Below are 21,950 nucleotides of genomic sequence, written 5' to 3' on the forward strand. Positions count from 1 at the left end.
CTTCTAACGTTGTGGTTCCAGATCACCCCGCCTGGTTTCACTAGTGGTGATTTGAAGAATAAACTCTGATTTCTAAAAGCAAATATTTGAAACAGGCTCAGGGAGTTGAGTAACTTGCCTAAGGTCACATTGCTAAATGAGTATCAGAGCTAACTACAGCCCACCAGTCTTACATCAACCTCTCCAACTTAAAAAGTAATGTAATTAAATGATGTTTAACATTATAAGTTCAGAAGAGTTATTATAAAATAAAATAAAATTATTAATCTTAACATATGCTTAAATAAAATTTAATAAATTGATATGAAATATCCCTGGCATCAAAAGTAAATTAGCAAATTAAAGAATTGAAGCCAGTGAAAACAGAGAAATCTAAACACATTCATTGTTAATTTTGTTCTGGATATTTTCTATTCCTTACAGCCTTGTTACTCTGAGTAACAGAGAAGTAGCATTAGCATCCTCTGGGAGCTTGTCAGAAATGCAGAATCTCAGGCCCCACCCCAGACCTAATGAATCAGAATCTATTTTTTAACAAGATCCTCAGGTGGCTCATTTGCAAATAAAAGGCTGGGAACAAATGCACAGAGCATTGCACACTGTTGAGTTTGATGCTTTCAATAAATGAAGAAGTGTTTATAATACGTTAGTTCTATTGAAAAGAGCATTTCATTTGTATAGACAAGTCCTGTAGTCAAGAAGTAACTTAAATGTATCCATGTATTACACACTAACTAGTTCTAGATTCCTTAAATAAAATAATTTACTAATATTCAGTGCCCTAAACTTACAGATTTATTAAAAGCTTATTTATCTTAGGTATTAGTTTTTAGCAATTTTGAAAATATCTGCAAAGTTGCATTTGATTAGTTTTCATTTTGTCTTAATAGTATGTATTAAGTGTTTTCCTTGAAGAACAAAAAAACATATCAATGGATGTTTAATCTTAAGGATCACAGGGTATTTAGTCTTATATTCAGAAAATTACATTTTATCATTTTCTCAAATTTCAGCATTTCATGTGGGAATTTTTCTGTTTATACTAATTTCTTTTAAACATCTTTAAATTTTTTTTGTTATTTTAACTTTTCAGCATTTTTACGATTTCAATGATTTGTAAAGTAGGTATAATTTAGTTTGTTATTTCTAATAACTTGGAGTCAAAATTTAGTATGTGACACAGCTGATTTCTGTCATTTCTGGGGTCATTTTAATCAAATTTTATGGCTAAGGTATATCAATCTAGAGTAGTAACATGGTACATTTAGTAATGCCTTCTGAGAATGCTCACTTTCCTTTCTTCTACTTTGAAAAGTTCTTCCCTAGCATGTTAAAATTTTTTGCAAATTATTGAGTCATCCATTTATCTAAACTGCTCTGTTAGAAACAAAAAAGGTATCAATATTTCATAAAATGTCTGCATCATATAAAGTTTACAGCAAAATGTATTAAATGTGATAGCTTCAACAGTCTTTAAGGATTTTTTTATTGTTTTATTTCAATATAGGTTAAATTTTAGTTTTATCCCAGCCATTTCATGTTGGCAGCTTTGCCATGGAGTTGTTAAGTAGATAATACAAAATACATGTCAGATTTTCATGACTCATATTTCAGACACTTTAAAAATGCCTAAAAAACTCAAAATATTCATTTAAACAACAACAACAGGTAAATTATGAGAAGTACATGAGGAAATGTACTGGATAAAGAAGTTGGAGAAGACAAACCCAGCCAATTACTTATAAAACCCTCTAATATGGAAAAAAGTATAGCACTTGTAATTTAGAATACACAGAATTTTGTATCCCCCAAAGATAAAAACCCCAAATCAAGAAAAATTCGGAATGTATTGAACTTTGGCCAACTACTATAAAATGGCTCAGGCAGAAGAGCCTTCACTTGCACTACAACAAATAGTAAATTCGATTAAAATTTTGAAAGAAATCCTCAAAGACTATCAAAAATATCTATTAAATATATGGCAACATGACTAGCCAAAACATTTAGATGATGTTATTAAAAACTATTTTAGTGATTAAATAGAAAAGCAGTACTAGGGAAGTGAGGTTAGCTCATAGCAACAAAATGGTTCTTAACTCACTGCTGCTAGTAGAATCCTGAAACTCAATCTGTTAGTAATAAGGATTTAATGAGGGCACAATACACAGGAATTTTCTTTGCACTGTGTGGTATATAAGAGAAATATAAAATACGGTCTCTGTCTTGAAGGAGATAGGAAGACAAGAGTAACATTCTTTAAATCATAAAGCAGAAAATCAAATACAAATTGTGTGGCAGGTTATATGGATGATATAGGAATTAAGAGAAGGGCATGACTAAAGTGGCACTCACAGCAGAACACTGATAAACTGCAGAGGGACTGAGGCTGGAGTCAGAAGGAGGCTGACAGAACAATCAACGCACCTCTCTCTCTGATACACAAGAGCAGTGTCACAGCTTTTCCATTATGGTCTTATTTCTCAAATAATCCATAACTCTTCTGATGTGAAGAGATTTTACTTCTAACCATGATGAAGGAAAACAGATTCCCCTATTATCTTCCCCTCCATTCACTATTTTTCTCCTTTACTTACATACTGTAGGACAGTATTGTGTGTGTGAGAGAGAAAGAGACAGAGACAGAAAGAGAGAGAAAGGGGACAGAGGGAGACAGAGAAAGGGTGGCTTCAGTGTAGAGTTGGAGAGACACAGACAGTACACAGAGGTGCAAACCATAACCCTTGAGGCACTGTATGGCAATTCCTAAAAAATTAAACACAGAATTACCATATAATTCAGGAATTCCACTTCTTATTATATACCCAAAAGAAGAGAAAGCAGGGACTTGAACAGATATTTGTACAGTCATGTTCATAGCAGTATTATTCACAATAAACAAAAGGTGGAAGCAACCCAAGAGTCCATTTATAAATAAATGGATAAACAAAATATGGTATATACATACTGAGGAATATTGTATTAAGGTAGGAAATTCTGACACATGGATGAACCTTGAATACACTACGCTAAGCGAAATAAGTCAGTCACAAAAGGACAAATATTTTATGATTCCATTTATATGAGGTTCCTAGAGTAGTCAAATTCTAAGAAACAGAAAGTAGAATGGTGGATGCCAGGGGCTAGTGGGTGGGAGGAATAGGAGTTATTGTTTAATGGGTAAAGGGGAGATGGATGGTGGAGATGGCTGCACAGCACTGTGAATGTGCTTAATGTCACTGAACTGTACATTTAAAAATGGTTAAAATGATCATTTTTATACTATGTATTTTTTACCACAGTAGAAAAGATTAAAAAATGAATTAATGAATGATATTGAGGAGATGGAATAAAATCTAGAGTATCACTGGGACTAACACATGATCAAGAAAACAGTGCTTGGGAAGGAAGAATACTAAAAAGAGGGACACAGCCTTACATACAACATTATTTTCACTGATTCTATTCCACCTCTGGGAAGTGATAAAAAATAATGAGTAGAGTAATCCTATAAGCACTGACTTTAAGGAGAAGGTAGGAATAAAGTAAAGGAAGGGCATTTCAACCAGTAATTTAATGGTAATCAATTTCCCCAATTAGGGTGATGCCAGGGACCATTTATTTGTATGTAAGGGATGTGAGCGTGTTGGGACTTGCCTGTAAAGACACAATGTAGGAAGATACATTAGGAAGTGGTCAGAGATTTCCAAGAGTGAGGTTTCATTTAGTCGTTCATTCACTCATTCATCAACACATATTGATTTAGGGGTTTTTATGTGCCAAGCATCATTATAGGCACTTCGATATATCAATGAATAAAATACTCGAAGTCCCTGTTTTCAAGGAGCTTATAGTCTAGTGGTAAGGCGAGGGAAGTAAAGCAATTTTAAAAATGTGTCAGTAGTGAAAAGTTTTATAGAGGAGTAGAAATTTACCAGGTGAAGAGTGTTTCCAGCAAACAAACAAGCAAAAAGAAAGTAAGAAACAAATAGATGTTTAGACGGATGGATGGATAGATAAGATGGATGAATAGATGGATGGATGGATGGACAGATGGATGGATGAAAAAAATGAATGAAATGGGGGTGAAGAAAAAGAAGACTATGTAAAAAAACAACAACCAAATATGTGAAAAACCTGGAGGTGATTAGGTGAAACTAAAAGTAGTTCACCATGGCTGGGATCAGTGGGTGAGGGAGTAATAACAAAAGACAAACCTAGAGAGGAAAATACATGCAAGACAATGAAGGACCCTGTAATCAGAATTGAGAAATTTTAATTCTATCCCAGAGGCAACGGGGATCCTCTGAAAACATTTAAGTATGTATGTTGAAGCTGTGATGTGATCAGATTTATATTTTAAAAGCTGGACATTATATGTAAAATAAACTAAGAAGTCTGAAATTGGGGAGAAAAAGGATGACTGGCCAGGGACAATGGAACCTGACACAGTGTGTCAGGAACATTGAAACTACACAGTGTTAAGTTCCCTGGGTTTTCTTTTTGGTTCTTATTTCACAGACTTAGAGCTGAAGAAGCCAGCAACCCAGAAATGCCAACAGAAGCAGAAAACAAAAGCCTGAACAAAAGGCTACTCTTTCTAGCCAAAGAACCAAGAAGGGGGCAAACTAGCAAGACAGAAAAGTTTTAGAAAATAACCATTCTGCTCAAGTTAAACACCACAGAAAACACTGTGGCCCAATGACCATCTGTGTCAGTGAAAGACAAGTGAGGAACTAGATTTCCAACCACATGAGGTTTTAATGAAGTGCCCAAACACACCACAAGGGTAATTAGAGAAGGGGGGCCAGGATTTTCAACCCCCTTGGCTGGTAACAAGCCCCTTCCCACACACAGTGTCAGTGGAGACCACATGGGGAACCAGGACTTCCATCTCCACCCATTAATGAGGATCTCCCCCTTCTCCCCATTGGGGTGGTATCAGAAAAGAGTAAGAACTTTCACCATTGCCCAGCAGTAATAAGGCCACCCCTACCACAGTGTCAGTGGAAACCAGTCAGGGGGCTGGAACTCCCATTCCCTTCCAAGAATAACAAGGAGCCCTTCCTTGGGTGTCAAGGAAGGTCAAGTGGGGAAACTGGATTTCTACCCCAACCTGGCAGTAAGGAGATGGCAATCCCCTTCCCACTGCTGGAATGGTGTCAGGAAAAGCCAGCTAAAATGGAAGGTTTAAATAAGATCCAGAGTCATTCATCAAAAATCACTCGTCCTACCAAGAACTAGAAAAATCTCAACTTGAATGAGAAAAGAAAATCAATAGATGCTGATACCAAAGTAACAGAGATGTCAGAATAATCTGACAAGATATTAACACAGCTATAATAAAAATGCTTCAATGAGCAATTATAAACATATTTGAAACAAATGAATAAATAGAAGACCTGAGCAAAGATACAGAAAGTCTCAGCAAAGAAATGGAAGATTAACGAAGAAGAAAATGGGAATTTTATAAATTAATAAAATAAAAATATTGGTAGATAGATTCAGCAGCACAAAGGAGGGATCAGAGGGATCTGTGAACTGGAAGGTATAGCAATAGAAATTAACCAATCTGAATAACAGGAAAGAAAAAACAGAATGGAAACAAAAATGAACAGAGCCTCAGGGACTTGTGTGATGATTTACAAAAGATCTTACACTCGCATCATCAGAGTCCCAGAAGGAGAAGAGAAAGTAGGCAGGTCTGTAAAAGTACTTAGAAAAATAGGGTCTAAAAAAATTCCGAAATATGGCAAGACACATAGACCTACAGATTCAAGAAGATGAACAAACACCAAACAGAATAAACCCAAAGAAATCCATGCCAAAACACATCATTAAACATCAGAATACTAAAGAAAAAACTTGCAAGCAGCCAGAGAAAAACAACTTCTTGCATAAGGGAAAAAATACTCAGAATAGCAGTGAATTTCACCTCAGAAAACATGAAGACTTAAAGGAAGCAGCACAGTATTTTTCAGACGCTAAAACAAAAGAACTATCAATCCAGGCTCCTATGCCCAGCAAAAATATTCTTTAGGAATAAAGGGAAAATCAGGACATTCTCAGATGAAAAAAAAATGCAGAGAATTTGTTGGTAGCAGACCTACCTTTTAAAAATGGCTAAAGTAAGTTCTCTAAACACAAAGCAAACAACAAAACAAGGAACTCAGTAATATCAGGAAGGAAGAAAGAGCATCATGTAAAAATATGGATAAATACAATAGATTTTTTTCCCCCCTTAAGCTTTCTAAATTATACTTCATGGTTTAAGGAAACACTATAACCTTGTCTGATGTGCTTCTAAAACATCTGAAGAGGAAATAATTGAAACAATTATATAATAAACAGGAAGAATAAACAATTGTCATCAACATAAAATAGACTGTTATAAGATATTTTATGTATGCCTCACCGTAACCACAAAGCAAAAACCTTCAGTAGATACACGAAAGAGAAGGAAATCAAAGCACCACTATGGAAAATCATCAATTCACAAATGAAGTCAGTAAGAGAGGAAGAAAGGAACAAAGGAACTGTAAAACAGCCAGAAAACAATTAATAAGATGATATTAGTAAATTCGTACCTACTCAATAATTATTTTAAATATAAATGGATTAAATTTTCCAATAAAGACCTCAAGTGGCTGAATGGATTAAAAAAACAATACCCAATTACATGCTGCCTATGAGACTCACTTCAGCTTTAAGGACACACATAGGCTCAAAATTAAGGGATGGAAAAAGATATTCCATACAAATGGAAACCAAAACAGAATAAGGGTAGCTACACTTTTATCAGATAAAAGAGAGGTTAAGTCAAAAATAATAACAAGAGACAAAAAAAGTTTATTATATAATAATAAAGGGGTCAATTCATCAAGAGGATATAACAGTTAAAAATTTTTATGACCCCAACACTGTAGTGCCTAAATATATTAAGCAAATACAACATATCTGAAGGGAGAAATAGACAACAACACAATAATAGTAAGGGACTTCAATATTCTACTTTCAACAATGGATACATTATCTAGACAGAAAATTGATAAGGAAACATTGGACATAACCTATACTTTAGACCAGATGGATCTAACAGATATATACAAAACATTCCATCCAACAGCAGCACAATATACATTCTTCTCAAACACACATGGAACATTCTTCAGGATACATCAAGTTAGGTTACAAAACAAGTCTTAACAAATTTAGAAAGAATGAAATCATACCAAGGATCTTTTCCAACCACAAAGGTATAACACTAGAAACCAATAAAGGGAAAGACTGGAAAAATTCACAGAAATGTGGAAATTAACACATTAGTAACCAGCGGGTCAAAAAGAAAATAAAAGGGAAATTTCAAAAAATCTTGAAACAAATGAAAATGGAAAAAATATACCCAAACTTTTGGAATGCAGCAAAAGCAGTTCTAAGAAGGAAGTTCATGGCAATAAACACCTATGGTAAAAAAACAAAACAAACAAAGAGAAACAACCTCAGACACCTAACTTTACACTTCAAGCAACTAAAAAAAGAATAAGAATATTTATATCAATCCTTCTCAAACTCTTTCAAAAAATAAAAAAGGGAATACTCTCAAACTCATTTTATGAGGCCAGCATTACACTGATACCACAGCCAAAAGCAAAAATCAACAAATGGGACTACATCAAACTAAAAAGCTTCTGCACAGCAGAGGAAACCATAAACAAAATTAAAAAGCAACATATGCAAAGGGAGAAAACGTTTGCAAATCAAATATTTGACAAGGTGTTTGTGAAAGTTAATAAAGGGAAGTCTCACTAAAATGGAGTTGGGAGGCCAGAAGGGGGAACTCTCACACAGTATCTCCCTTCATCAATTACAGGAAGAACTGTCAATTACAGACACCAAGAACGGAATCATCAATTACAGGCCCCAACAGGAAAGACAGTACATCACATCTCCTATAAGAAATCAACTACCCCAGGAACTAAGCCAATGAGAAACCATCTTCACCCTGAACGCTCACTTTTCTCCAAAGGACTTTCATTCAAAACAACCTTTCCCAACTTCCTCATTTTTCTCTATAAAATGTTCCTCACTTTGCTTGTTAAACTTGCCTATGATTTTTGCCATGGCTTGCTCGTCCCAAACTGCAATTCTCAAATAAACCCATTTTTTCTGGTAAAATAACTGACTTTTACTTTTAAGGTCAACAAGTTGATAGAGAAAATATACAAAGAACTCATAAACTCAATGGCAAAGAAACAAACAATCCTATCAAAAAATGGGCAGAGGAGCTGAATAGACATTTTTCTAAACAAGACATATAAATGGCCAACATGAAAAGGTGTTCAACATCACTAATTATCAAGGAAATGTAAATCAAAACCACAATGAGGTAGAGGGGGCAAGATGGCGGAAGAGTAAGACGCGGAGATCACCTTCCTCCCCACAGATACATGAGAAATACATCTACACGTGGAACTGCTCCTACAGAACACCCACTGAACGCTGGCAGAAGACGTCAGACCTCCCAAAAGGCAAGAAAATCCCCACGTACTTGGGTAGGGCAAAAGAAAAAAGAAATAACAGAGACAAAAGAATAGGGACGGGACCTGCACCAGTGGGAGGGAGCTGTGAAGGAGGAAAGGTTTCCACACACTAGGAAGCCCCTTCGTGGGCAGAGACTGCGGGTAGCAGAGGGGGGAAGCTTCGGAGCCACGGAGGAGAGCGCACCCACATTGGTGCGGAGGGCAAAGCGGAGATTCCCGCACAGAGGAGCGGTGCCGACCAGCACTCACCAGCCCGAGAGGCTTGTCTGCTCAGCCGCCGGGTCGGGCGGGGCCTGGGAGCTGGGGCTCGGGCTTCGGTGCTAGCCGGGAGGGAGTCCGGGAAAAAGACTGCAGCTGCCAAAGAGGCAAGAGAATTTTTCTTGCCTCTTTGTTTCGCGGCGCGCAAGGAGAGGGGATTCAGAGCGCCGCCTAAACGAGCTCCAGAGACGGGCGCGAGCCGCGGCTATCAGCGCGGATCCCACAGCAACAGGGACGCAGAGGGAAAAACGGAGAGATTCCCGCACAGAGGCTCGGCGCCGAGCAGCACTCACCAGCCCGAGAGGCTTGTCTGCTCACCCGCCGGGGCGGGCGGGGGCTGGGAGCTGAGGCTCGGGCCTCGGTCGGATCCCAGGGAGAGGACTGGGGTTGGCTGCGTGAACACAGCCTGAAGGGGCTAGCGCACCACAACTAGCCGGGAGGGTGCACGAGAAAAAGTCTGCAGCTGCCGAAGAGGCAGGAGACTTTTTCTTGCCTCTTTGTTTCGCGGCGTGCAAGGAGAGGGGATTCAGAGCGCCACTTAAACGAACTCCAGAGACGGGCGCGAGCCGCGGCTATCAGCGCGGACCCCAGAGACGGGCATGAGACGCTAAGGCTGCTGCTGCCGCCACCAAACAGCCTGTGGGCGAGCACAGGTCATTCTCCACACCGCCCCTCCCGGGAGCCTGTGCAGCCCGCCACGGCCAGGCTCCCGTAATCCGGGGACAACTTCCCCGGGAGAGCGCACGGCGCGCCTCAGGCTGCTGCAACGTCACGCCGGCTTCTGCCGCCGCAGGCTCGCCCCGCCTCCTCCGTACCGCTCCCTCCCCCCGGCCTGACTGAGCCAGAGCCCCCGAAGCAGCTGCTCCTTTAACCCCGTTCTGTCTGGGCGGGGAACAGATGCCCTCAGGGGACCTACATGCAGAGGCGGGTCCAAATCCAAAGCTGAACCCCGGGAGCTGTACGAACAAAGAAGAGAAAGGGAAATCTCTCCCAGCAGCCTCAGAAGCAGCGGATTAAAGCTCCACAAACAACTTGATGTGCCTGCATCTGTTGAATACCTGAATAGACAACGAATCATCCCAAATTTAGGAGATGGACTTTGGGAGCAGGATATATTAACTTTTCCCCTTTTCCTTTTTTTTGTGAGTGTAGATGTGTATGCTTCTGGGTGAGATTTTGTCTGTATAGCTTTGCTCTCACCGTTAGTCCTAGGGTTAGGTCCGTCCGTTTTTTTTTTTTTTTTTTTGGCTTAAAAATTTTTTTTTTCCCTAATAAATGTTTTCTTAATAATTTTTTCCTTATTTTCTATTTTTAAAAAAATTTTTAATAAGTTTTTTCATATTTTTTATTTTAAAAAATTAAATTTTTTTTCTTAATAAATTTTTTCTAAATAATTTTTTTCTTATTTTTAGTATAAAAAATTAATAAATCTATTTTTAAAAATTAAAAAAAATTTTTTTTCTTAATAAATTTACTCTTAATAATTTTTTTCTTATTTTTTATTATAATTGTTTTATTTTATTTTATTTTATCCTCTTTTTTTCTTTCTTTCCATTTTTTCTCCCTTATATTCTGAGCCGTGTGGATGAAAGGCTCTTGGTGCTCCAGCCAGGCATCAGGGCTGTGCCTCTGAGGTGGGAGAGCCAACTTCAGGACACTGGTCCACAAGAGACCTCCCAGCTCCACGTAATACCAAACGGTGAAAATCTCTCACAGAATTCCATCTCAACATCAAGACCCAGCTTCACTCAACGACCAGCAAGCTACAGTGCTGGACACCCTATGCCGAACAACTAGCAAGAGAGGAACACAGCCCCATCCATTAACAGAGAGGCTGCCTAAAATCATAATAAGGCCACAGACACCCCAAAACACACCACCAGACGTGGACGAACCCACCAGAAAGACAACATCCAGCCTCATCCACCAGAACAGAGGCACTAGTTCCCTCCACCAGGAAACCTACACAACCCACTGAACCAACCTTAGCCACTGGGGACAGATACCAAAAACAACGGGAACTACGAACCTGCAGCCTGTGAAAAGGAGACCCCAAACACAGTAAGATAAGCAAAATGAGAAGACAGAAAAACACACAGCAGATGAAGGAGCAGGGTCAAAACACACCAGACCTAACAAATGAAGAGGAAATAGGTAGTCTACCTGAAAAAGAATTCAGAATAATGATAGTAAGGATGATCCAAAGTCTTGGAAATAGAATAGACAAAATGCAAGAAACATTTAACAAGGACGTAGAAGAACTAAAGAGGAACCAAGAAACGATGACAAGCACAATAAATGAAATTAAAAATACTCTAGATGGGATCAATAGCAGAATAACTGAGGCAGAAGAACGGATAAGTGACCTGGAAGATAAAATGGTGGAAATAACTACTGCAGACCAGAATAAAGAAAAAAGAATGAAAAGAACTGAGGACAGTCTCAGAGACCTCTGGGACAACATTAAACGCACCAACATTCGAATTATAGGGGTCCCAGAAGAAGAAGAGAAAAAGAAAGGGACTGAGAAAATATTTGAAGAGATTATAGTTGAAAACTTCCCTAATATGGGAAAGGAAACAGTTAATCAAGTCCTGGAAGCACAGAGAGTCCCATACAGGATAAATCCAAGGAGAAACACACCAAGGCACATATTAATCAAACTATCAAAAATTAAATATAAAGAAAACATATTAAAAGCAGCAAGGGAAAAACAACAGATAACACACAAGGGCATCCCCATAAGGTTAACAGCTGATCTTTCAGCAGAAACGCTGCAAGCCAGAAGGGAGTGGCAGGATATACTTAAAGTGATGAAGGAGAAAAACCTACAACCAAGATTAATCTACCCAGCAAGGATCTCATTCAGATTTGATGGACAAATTAAAACCTTTACAGACAAGCAAAAGCTGAGAGAGTTCAGCACCACCAAACCAGCTTTACAACAAATGCTAAAGGAACTTCTCTAGGCAAGAAACACAAGAGAAGGAAAACACCTACAATAACAAACCCAAAACATTTAAGAAAATGGGAATAGGAACATACATATCGATAATTACCTTAAATGTAAATGGATTAAATGCTCCCACCAAAAGACACAGACTGGCTGAATGGATACAAAAACAAGACCCATATATATGCTGTCTACAAGAGACCCACTTCAGACCTAGAGACACATACAGACTGAAAGTGAGGGGATGGAAAAAGATATTCCATGCAAATGGAAATCAAAAGAAAGCTGGGGTAGCAATTCTCATATCAGACAAAATAGACTTTAAAATAAAGACAATTACAAGAGACAAAGACGGACACTATATAATGATCAAGGGATCGATCCAAGAGGAAGGTATAACAATTGTAAATATTTATGCACCCAACATAGGAGCACCTCAATACATAAGGCAAATACTAACAGCCATAAAAGGGGAAATCGACAGTAACACAATCATAGTAGGGGACTTTAACACCCCACTTTCACCAATGGACAGATCATCCAAAATGAAAATAAATAAGGAAACACAAGCTTTAAATGATACATTAAACAAGATGGACTTAATTGATATTTATAGGACATTCCACCCAAAAACAACAGAATACACATTTTTCTCAAGTGCTCATGGAACATTCTCCAGGATAGATCATATCTTGGGTCACAAATCAAGCCTTGGTAAATTTAAAAAAATTGAAATCGTATCAAGTATCTTTTCCGACCACAACGCTATGAGACTAGATATCAATTACAGGAAAAGATCTGTAAAAAATACAAACACATGGAGGCTACACAATACACTACTTAATAACGAAGTGATCACTGAAGAAATCAAAGGGGAAATCAAAAAATACCTAGAAACAAATGACAATGGAGACACGACGATCCAAAACCTATGGGATGCAGCAAAAGCAGTTCTAAGAGGGAAGTTTATAGCAATACAAGCCTACATCAAGAAACAGGAAACATCTCGAATAAACAACCTAACCTTGCACCTAAAGCAATTAGAGAAAGAAGAACAAAAAAACCCCAAAGCTAGCAGAAGGAAAGAAATCATAAAGATCAGATCAGAAATAAATGAAAAAGAAATGAAGGAAACAATAGCAAAAATCAATGAAACTAAAAGCTGGTTCTTTGAGAAGATAAACAAAATTGATAAACCATTAGCCAGACTCATCAAGAGAAAAAAGGAGAAGACTCAAATTAATAGAATTAGAAATGAAAAAGGAGAAGTAACCACTGACACTGCAGAAATACAAACGATCATAAGAGATTACTACAAGCAACTCTATGCTAATAAAATGGACAACCTGGAAGAAATGGACAGATTCTTAGAAATGCACAACCTGCCGAGACTGAACCAGGAAGAAATAGAAAATATGAACAGACCAATCACAAGCACTGAAATTGAAACTGTGATTAAAAATCTTCCAACACACAAAAGCCCAGGACCAGATGGCTTCACAGGCGAATTCTATCAAACATTTAGAGAAGAGCTAACACCTATCCTTCTCAAACTCTTCCAAAATATTGCAGAGGGAGGAACACTCCCCAACTCATTCTACGAGGCCACCATCACCCTGATACCAAAACCAGGCAAAGATGTCACAAAGAAAGAAAACTACAGGCCAATATCACTGATGAACATAGATGCAAAAATCCTCAACAAAATACTAGCAAACAGAATCCAACAGCACATTAAAAGGATCATACACCATGATCAAGTGGGGTTTATTCCAGGAATGCAAGGATTCTTCAATATACGCAAATCAATCAACGTGATACATCATATTAACAAATTGAAGGAGAAAAACCATATGATCATCTCAATAGATGCAGAGAAAGCTTTCGACAAAATTCAACACCCATTTATGATAAAAGTCCTGCAGAAAGTAGGCATAGAGGCAACTTTCCTCAACATAATAAAGGCCGTATATGACAAACCCACAGCCAACATTGTCCTCAATGGTGAAAAACTGAAACCATTTCCACTAAGATCAGGAACAAGACAAGGTTGCCCACTCTCACCACTATTATTCAACATAGTTTTGGAAGTGTTAGCCACAGCAATCAGAGACGAAAAAGAAATAAAAGGAATCCAAATCGGAAAAGAAGAAGTAAAGCTGTCACTGTTTGCAGATGACATGATACTATACATAGAGAATCCAAAAGATGCTACCAGAAAACTACTAGAGCTAATCAATGAATTTGGTAAAGTAGCAGGATACAAAATTAATGCACAGAAATCTCTTGCATTCCTGTATACTAATGATGAAAAATCTGAAAGTGAAATTAAGAAAACACTCCCGTTTACCATTGCAACAAAAAGAATAAAATACCTAGGAATAAACCTACCTAAGGAGACAAAAGACCTGTATGCAGAAAATTATAGGACACTGATGAAAGAAATTAAAGATGATACAAATAGATGGAGAGATATACCATGTTCTTGGATTGGAAGAATCAACATTGTGAAAATGACTCTGCTACCCAAAGCAATCTACAGATTCAATGCAATCCCTATCAAACTACCACTGGCATTTTTCACAGAACTAGAACAAAAAATTTCACAATTTGTATGGAAACACAAAAGACCCCGAATAGCCAAAGCAATCTTGAGAACGAAAAATGGAGCTGGAGGAATCAGGCTCCCTGACTTCAGACTATATTACAAAGCTACAGTAATCAAGACAGTTTGGTACTGGCACAAAAACAGAAATATAGATCAATGGAACAGGATAGAAAGCCCAGAGATAAGCCCACGCACATATGGTCACCTTATCTTTGATAAAGGAGGCAAGCATATACAGTGGAGAAAAGACAGCCTCTTCAATAAGTGGTGCTGGGAAAATTGGACAGGTACATGTAAAAGTATGAAATTAGAACACTCCCTAACACCATACACAAAAATAAACTCAAAATGGATTAAAGACCTAAGTGTAAGGCCAGACACTATCAAACTCTTAGAGGAAAACATAGGCAGAACACTCTATGACATAAGTCACAGCAAGATCCTTTTTGACCCAGGTCCTAGAGAAATGGAAATAAAAACACAAATAAACAAATGGGACCTAATGAAACTTAAAAGCTTTTGCACAGCAAAGGAAACCATAAACAAGACCAAAAGACAACCCTCAGAATGGGAGAAAATATTTGCAAATGAAGCAACGGACAAAGGATTAATCTCCAAGATTTACAAGCAGCTCATGCAGCTCAATAACAAAAAAACAAACAACCCAATCCAAAAATGGGCAGAAGACCTAAATAGACATTTCTCCAAAGAAGAGATACAGATTGCCAACAGACACATGAAAGAATGCTCAACATCATTAATCATTAGAGAAATGCAAATCAAAACTACAATGAGGTATCATCTCACACCGGTCAGAATGGCCATCATCAAAAAATCTAGAAACAATAAATGCTGGAGAGGGTGTGGAGAAAAGGGAACACTCTTGCACTGTTGGTGGGAATGTAAATTGATACAGCCACTATGGAGAACAGTATGGAGGTTCCTTAAAAAACTAAAAATAGAACTACCATATGACCCAGCAATCCCACTACTGGGCATATACCCTGAGAAAACCATAATTCAGAAAGAGTCATGTACCAAAATATTCATTGCAGCTCTGTTTACAATAGCCAGGACATGGAAGCAACCTAGGTGTCCATCATCGGATGAATGGATAAAGAAGATGTGGCACATATATACAATGGAATATTACTCAGCCATAAAAAGAAATGAAATGGAGGTGTTTGTAATGAGGTGGATGGAGTTAGAGTCTGTCATACAGAGTGAAGTAAGTCAGAAAGAGAAAAACAAATACAGTATGCTAACACATATATATGGAATCTAAGGGAAAAAGAAAAAAGAAAAAAAAAAAGAGGTCATGAAGAACCTAGTGGCAAGATGGGAATAAAGACACAGACCTACTAGAGAATGGACTTGAGGATATGGGGAGGGGGAGGGGTGAGATGTGACAGGGTGAGAGAGTGTCATGGACATATATACACTACCAAATGTAAAATAGATAACTAGTGGGAAGCAGCCGCATAGCACAGGGAGATCAGCTCGGTGCTTTGTGACCACCTAGAGGGGTGGGATAGGGAGGGTGGGAGGGAGGGAGATGCAAGAGGGAAGAGATATGGCAACATATGTATATGTGTAACTGATTCACTTTGTTGTAAAGCAGAAGCTAGCACACCATTGTAAAGCAATTATACTTCAATAAAGATGTTTTAAAAAAAAAAAAAAAAAAAACCACAATGAAACATTATCTTGCACCTGTTAAAATGGTTTTCATCCAAAAGATAAGAAATAAAAAGTGTTGGCAAAGATGTGGTAAAAAGGGAACCCTTGTGTACTATTAGTGAGAATGTAAATTGGTGCAGCTACTATGGAAAACAGTATGGAGAGTCCTCAAAAAATAAAAATAGAACTACCATATGATCCAGCAATTCCACTTCTGGAATTGTATATATACAATAGAGTACTTTTCAGCCACAAAAATAAATCTTGCCATATGTGACAATATGGGTTGGACCTTGAGAGCACTGTGCTAAGTGAAATAAATCAGACAGAGAAAGACAAATACAGTAAGATCTCACACGTGGAATCTAAAACAAAAACAACAATAACAACAAACTGAACTCACAGATATAGAGCAGATTGGTGGTTGCAAGAGACGGGGGTGCAGGGTGGGTTAAAGGAGGAAAGATGGTCAAAAGGTACAAACTTCCAGTTATATAATAAATAAATACTGGGGACGTAATGTACAACGTGTTGCTATTATTACAGTTAATAATACTGTATTGTATATTTGAAAGTTGCTAAGAGAATAGATCTTACAAGTCCTCATCACAAGAAAAAAGAATTTATGACTATATGTGGTGATGGAAGTTAACTAATCTTACTAAGGTGACTATTTCACAATATATACAAATATTGAATCATTACGTTGTACACCTGAAACTAAGATAATGTTACATGTCAATCATATCTCATTAAAAAACCAAAAAACAAAAGAAGAAAACTAAAAACCCAGACAAAGGCAGTACAAAAAAAAAAAAAGAAAAATACAACAAAGACCAGTATCTCTCATGTATACAGATTAAAAATTCCTGAACAAAACAATGGAAATAGAATTAATATATAAAAGTAATTATACACCATGACCAGGGATGTGCATATTCCAATGATTCAATATTTCAAAATCAACCAATTTAATCCACCATATTAACAGGTTAACTAAAGAAAAAAAAAAAAAACACATGTTCATATCAATCAGTGCAGAAAAAAAATTTGACAAAATTCAAACCCATTCATGATAAAACCCTTAGAAACAGAAATAGAGGAGAGCTTTTAAATTGATAAGAGTATCTATAAAAGGCCTACAGCTAATATTACAATTAAAGGTGAAAGACTTAATACTTTCCCCCTAAGATAGGAAAGAAAACCAGGATGTCTGTTCTCAACACTCTTCTTCAACCAAGTGCTGCAAGTTCTAGCCAGTGAAATAAGTAAAAAAAAACCCAAAACATCCAGATCAGAAAGGGCAAAAGAAAATTGTTCCTATTTGCAGATGCATGATGGTCAGCACAGAAAATCCCAAGGAATCTTAAAAACAAACAAACAAACAAAACAAAAAACCAAAAATCCCTCCTAGAACATATAAGTGAGATAGACTTATGTAAATAGGTTTTTCCAAATCCATATCACCTCTGTGAAGTGATAAGGATCACTAAACATCCTAGCTGTGTCTTGTCTCACTGCTTTTTTAGTGCCAAAAAACTCAAATACATTCAGTGCCACTAATAATGTTTTAGTGTTGATATCAAAGCAAAGTAAATGATTCTACTTATCATATTCCTAATCTAACTTAGTTTTAAAAAGATAAAGCTACAGAAATTTGACAAAGAGATGTTTATTAGGAGGACAGCCACTTAAAAAAATAGAACAGCATAAATTATGCTCAAATTTAAAATCTCCATGTGTCTTAATATTGCATTTTAAATAATCCTTTTTGTAAAAGACACTGGGTCAGATCCTTCTTTTCTTCACTTATTTTGGCCTAAAACTACTTTTCTAGAGAGGTCTGACTATTCTAGCTAAAATAGTACCTTCTCTCTCTCTCTCCCCTTACACTTACTGAGATCATGTGATGCCTCTAAACCCTGCAGAAGGCTCCCATTTCACTCACAGAACAAACCAAAGACCTAACAGTCAGTAAGACTCCACTGAGCAGGCAATGAGCCCTCTCCACCTGTTTATTTCTCTACCCTCATGTCCATCCATTCCACCTGCTTGCTCATTCTGCTCTAGCCTTGCTGTCCTTTTATGTTTTATTTGAACTCACGAGGCACATTTTGACAGTAGGGCCTTTGCACTGGCTGATCCGTCTGCTTGTAATATGTGTTTCCCATTTAACTGCATGGCTAGGCCCCTTAACTCCTTCAATATTTTTCTCACATGGATCACCCTATTTAAAATTATAAAACACCTCATCTTACACTTTTGACCCATTCTCCTTATTCTGTTCTATTTTTAAGCACTTATCACCTTCTAACATACTGTATCATTTACAAAGTTACATAGTTATTGTTTAATATCTGTTGTTTGCCCTCCACCCCAGCAAGGACAAAGATTTTTATCATTTTGTTTAGTACTGCATCCCAAGAGCATAAAACAACACCTAGTACATAGTAGCTACTCAATAAATATTTGTTGAATGAATGGAATAAATGAATGAATGGATATAATAGGCATATCAACAATTGTCAAAATTAATTTTAATTAACCTACACTGAGAAATGAACCACTCATATAAATGCTTTGCCAGACAAATATCCCAAATGAATAGGTCCTCCAAAAAGTCACCTTTTTCCACTTAATTCTGGGTTAAGTGCTCCTCCTGTGTACTCTCTATGTACCTATGTTTATTTTTCTTCTGGCCTTTTCACATGTACTGCAAAAAACTATTTGTTTATCTTTTTCCAAGACCAAAACATGAGCTCCTTGAGAGCAGAACCATTCTTATTTGCTTTTCCCTCACTGGCACATAGCTCACATCATGTAACACATAACAGGTACTCAATAAATGTTTCGTGCGTGAATAAAACATTTTAAAATATCTACTAAACAGAATTAGTAATGAATCACAGAAATTTACCTCTTAGTTGTTTCCTTAGTTTTTCAATTTCTTCTTTTAAGTTTTTTATTTCTAAATCTTTACTTGCTGTTAGTGGACCATCAGCAGTTGAATACTGCAGAGCCTGGACAGTCTGTGTTGACTCTTTAAAAAAAAAAAAGAATAAGAGAAAGAATGAAAAATATGCTCATACTCTAAATTTTAAAAACTAAGAGCAATATATTTCTTTCTAGAGAAATCCTTATTTAATTGTACTGATCGAAGCATATACCTACTGACAAAAAGCATGTAAACACATTAAAATTAAACCACAAAACTCCACTGCATGTTGTTAAAATTATATGTAGGAAACAGTCTACCTTCTAATATGTGAGGTTTTCAGTTTTAAATACTGTTGGTACATTCTGCCAGTGAGTCAACTATTCAGCCCCATTCCATCCTAGCATAAAATGCCATCATGTGATAACCCAAAAACGTATGTCAGATGATGTATGAAAAACAGTCTGGTGGATGAAGAGAGGTTTAGAGATGTTAATACAGAATATGTATAAGTGCTGGCCTTCCAAATTTTATATATGAACATTGAGGCCCACCTATTGATGACTTGGCTCATCAACTTAGTTAAAATAGGGATTATTCATTTAACTTGTGGTTCTAATTAGAAGATGCAAGGTACTAAAGAAACATTAAATCTAGTGAAGCTCATTCCCAGATACCATTAAAAGACGTGGAAAAAAAAGAAATGGTCCTAAAACAGTTACTCTGCTAGCTTACAGAGGGACCCCAAATAGTAAATCTCTACCTCACCATAATTTTTTGTTAGTACAAATCATTACTGACTGCTTTAGATTACTAATATTATTTATATATTGCTTTACATAACTTATATTACTTATATATTTATATTATTTATATATATATATTTAAAACTCCAAGGGACTGCGGCCTTCAGAAGATGGAGATTTTCTAATTTATCTTCATCATCTGTACAGAGAACAGTATCATGATATTCATATGCATGGTGGTCAATAAATATTTGTTAATTTGAATTAAAGATGTAAGATATACCATATTGTGCATTCAGTCATGATCTTCTACATCCAATAAGTATTTCTTACACATTTTCTTTTTCTTTGGGTTCAAAACATGTTGAAAACTGGTACTTTCTGTATTTATTATTTTTAAAAGAATATCCTTCTTTTTTTTTAGAGACATCTAAGTTGGGAGTAGAAAATGGGGAGAATAAAAATACCCACTGGACATTAGTAGCTTTTTTCCTTCTACACCCCACACACTGCAGGGTATGGAGGTGGGATAGGTATCCTTGCTCCTCTTTGTCACCTCTGTCCTCCCTATAAATCTCAGGTCTGTTAAAATGCCCATTACTTGGTTTTTTTTTTTTTAAACTTTTTATTTTATATTGGAGTATAGTTCATTAACAACGTTGTGTTAGTTTCAGGTGTACGACAAAGTGATTCAGTTATACATATACATGTATCTATTCTTTTTCAAATTCTTTTCTACAGAATATGAGGCAGAGTTCCCCGTGTAATACAGTTTGGGATGGATATGTACCCACTGCTATATTTAAAATGGATAACCAACAGGGACCTACCGTATAACCCATTACCTGTTTATTACAGTTATCCACTGCCCTTCCTTCCATTACAAGTCTTTTTATTATTATTCTTAGTGACTTTAACAACAAAAGAGACGATCTATCCAACTGGCTTCACAGGCACACAAACCCCCTATGCAGACCCTGTTGAGGCTGTTTACCCAGCAGCTACCCCTCTCTTCCTGCTTGTGCACCAAATTCAGGTATCAGGCTACGGTGTGCTTAGGCAAGGTAGGCTCAGCCAAAAGGAAGACGGCTTCCATCGGCCATGCCGATCTCATTCTACATTGCCAGGACTGGTTAAGAATTAGGTACGTGACGTAGTTAGAATGAATGGTACCTTGAGAGGTCCCATTAAGTGAGACATGTATGAAAGGAAATGAAACTTCCTTTTTTTTTTTTTTTTTTTTTGGTCTTTGGATGTGTGAAGTCATGGAGTCTGGAACTTTGACAGTAATGTGGAATCATGAGGGAAAAGCCAAGAAAATCACAGAGAACCTAACCCTGGTAAGAGCACGGAAACTGTGTACTTCTGATTTCTTAAGTGAGATAAGAAGTCTGTATTATTTAAGAATTCGATTACTTGCCACCTAAAACAACCTAGCTGGTAGACGTCTCTCCAGCACAACCACCAAATCTACTGGTCATGCCCTAGACCTGTGGCTCTGACCTTACTTAGAAATGTGTATGTGTGCAGGGGTGGGGAGGTGGGGAATGGAGGTTGGGGTGGGCTCCTAGGAGATTGCTACGGACTTTTACTGTCTGGGGACCAAGTAAGCTCAGTATCTTACAGAATGTGAAACAGTCTCTCACATCAAAGAATTACCCTGTCCCAAATGCTTGCAGTTAACCTACTGAGAAATGCTACTGTACATGCTGTCATTATTAATAACTATGTAGCCTCCAACATCTTGATTTCAAGTAAATACTCTCTATCTCTTATATTTACAGTTTAACTTACTCTAGGGACCACTTCAGTAATTTTTCATTCCCACCAAGAGCGCCAATCCACCGTTCCTAACACTATTTCCTTTTCTCTTTTCTTCCTTATTTATCCAGGTTAGATTCCTTGGTCCATCACTACTACTGCTTTGCATACACACCTTGGATTTCTTTGCTCTTCTCTCCTCCACTGTACTTAGCCTAGAAGGCCCCAGTCTTACCTAAATCCTACTCTCCTTCTACTCTGTGCTTTCACCTTAATAGCTGAAAGTGACGGAAGAAAGTCCAACTATTCAAAATCCATGTCTAAATAGTTTGGCGATGCCTGATGCCAACTAAAAATTGGCACTTGCCATCTGCCTCTAGCAGCCGCTGACCTTCAACACCCCCTGAAAGGAGATCAGGGTGGAGATCAAGAATGAGGCACTCTGTGCTCTGGGAAAAACTGGCAGAGCAGG

At 37.3% G+C, this 21,950-nt stretch overlaps 1 protein-coding gene across 4 annotated transcripts in view; it reads right to left on the reverse strand.

The window, feature by feature from the left end:
- CDC42BPA (CDC42 binding protein kinase alpha) overlaps positions 1-21,950 on the reverse strand; it is a 326,370-nt gene that overhangs the window by 120,342 nt on the left and 184,078 nt on the right. For all 4 annotated transcript variants that reach the window (XM_061187371.1, XM_061187370.1, XM_061187369.1 and 1 more), the window contains exon 11: positions 18,954-19,076. In XM_061187371.1, coding sequence (XP_061043354.1) covers positions 18,954-19,076 — 123 coding nt within the window. The remainder of the gene's footprint in view (positions 1-18,953; positions 19,077-21,950) is intronic.

The sequence above is a fragment of the Eubalaena glacialis genome, chromosome 3 (assembly GCF_028564815.1).
Source record: "Eubalaena glacialis isolate mEubGla1 chromosome 3, mEubGla1.1.hap2.+ XY, whole genome shotgun sequence".
In the NCBI taxonomy this organism is placed as follows: domain Eukaryota; kingdom Metazoa; phylum Chordata; class Mammalia; order Artiodactyla; family Balaenidae; genus Eubalaena; species Eubalaena glacialis.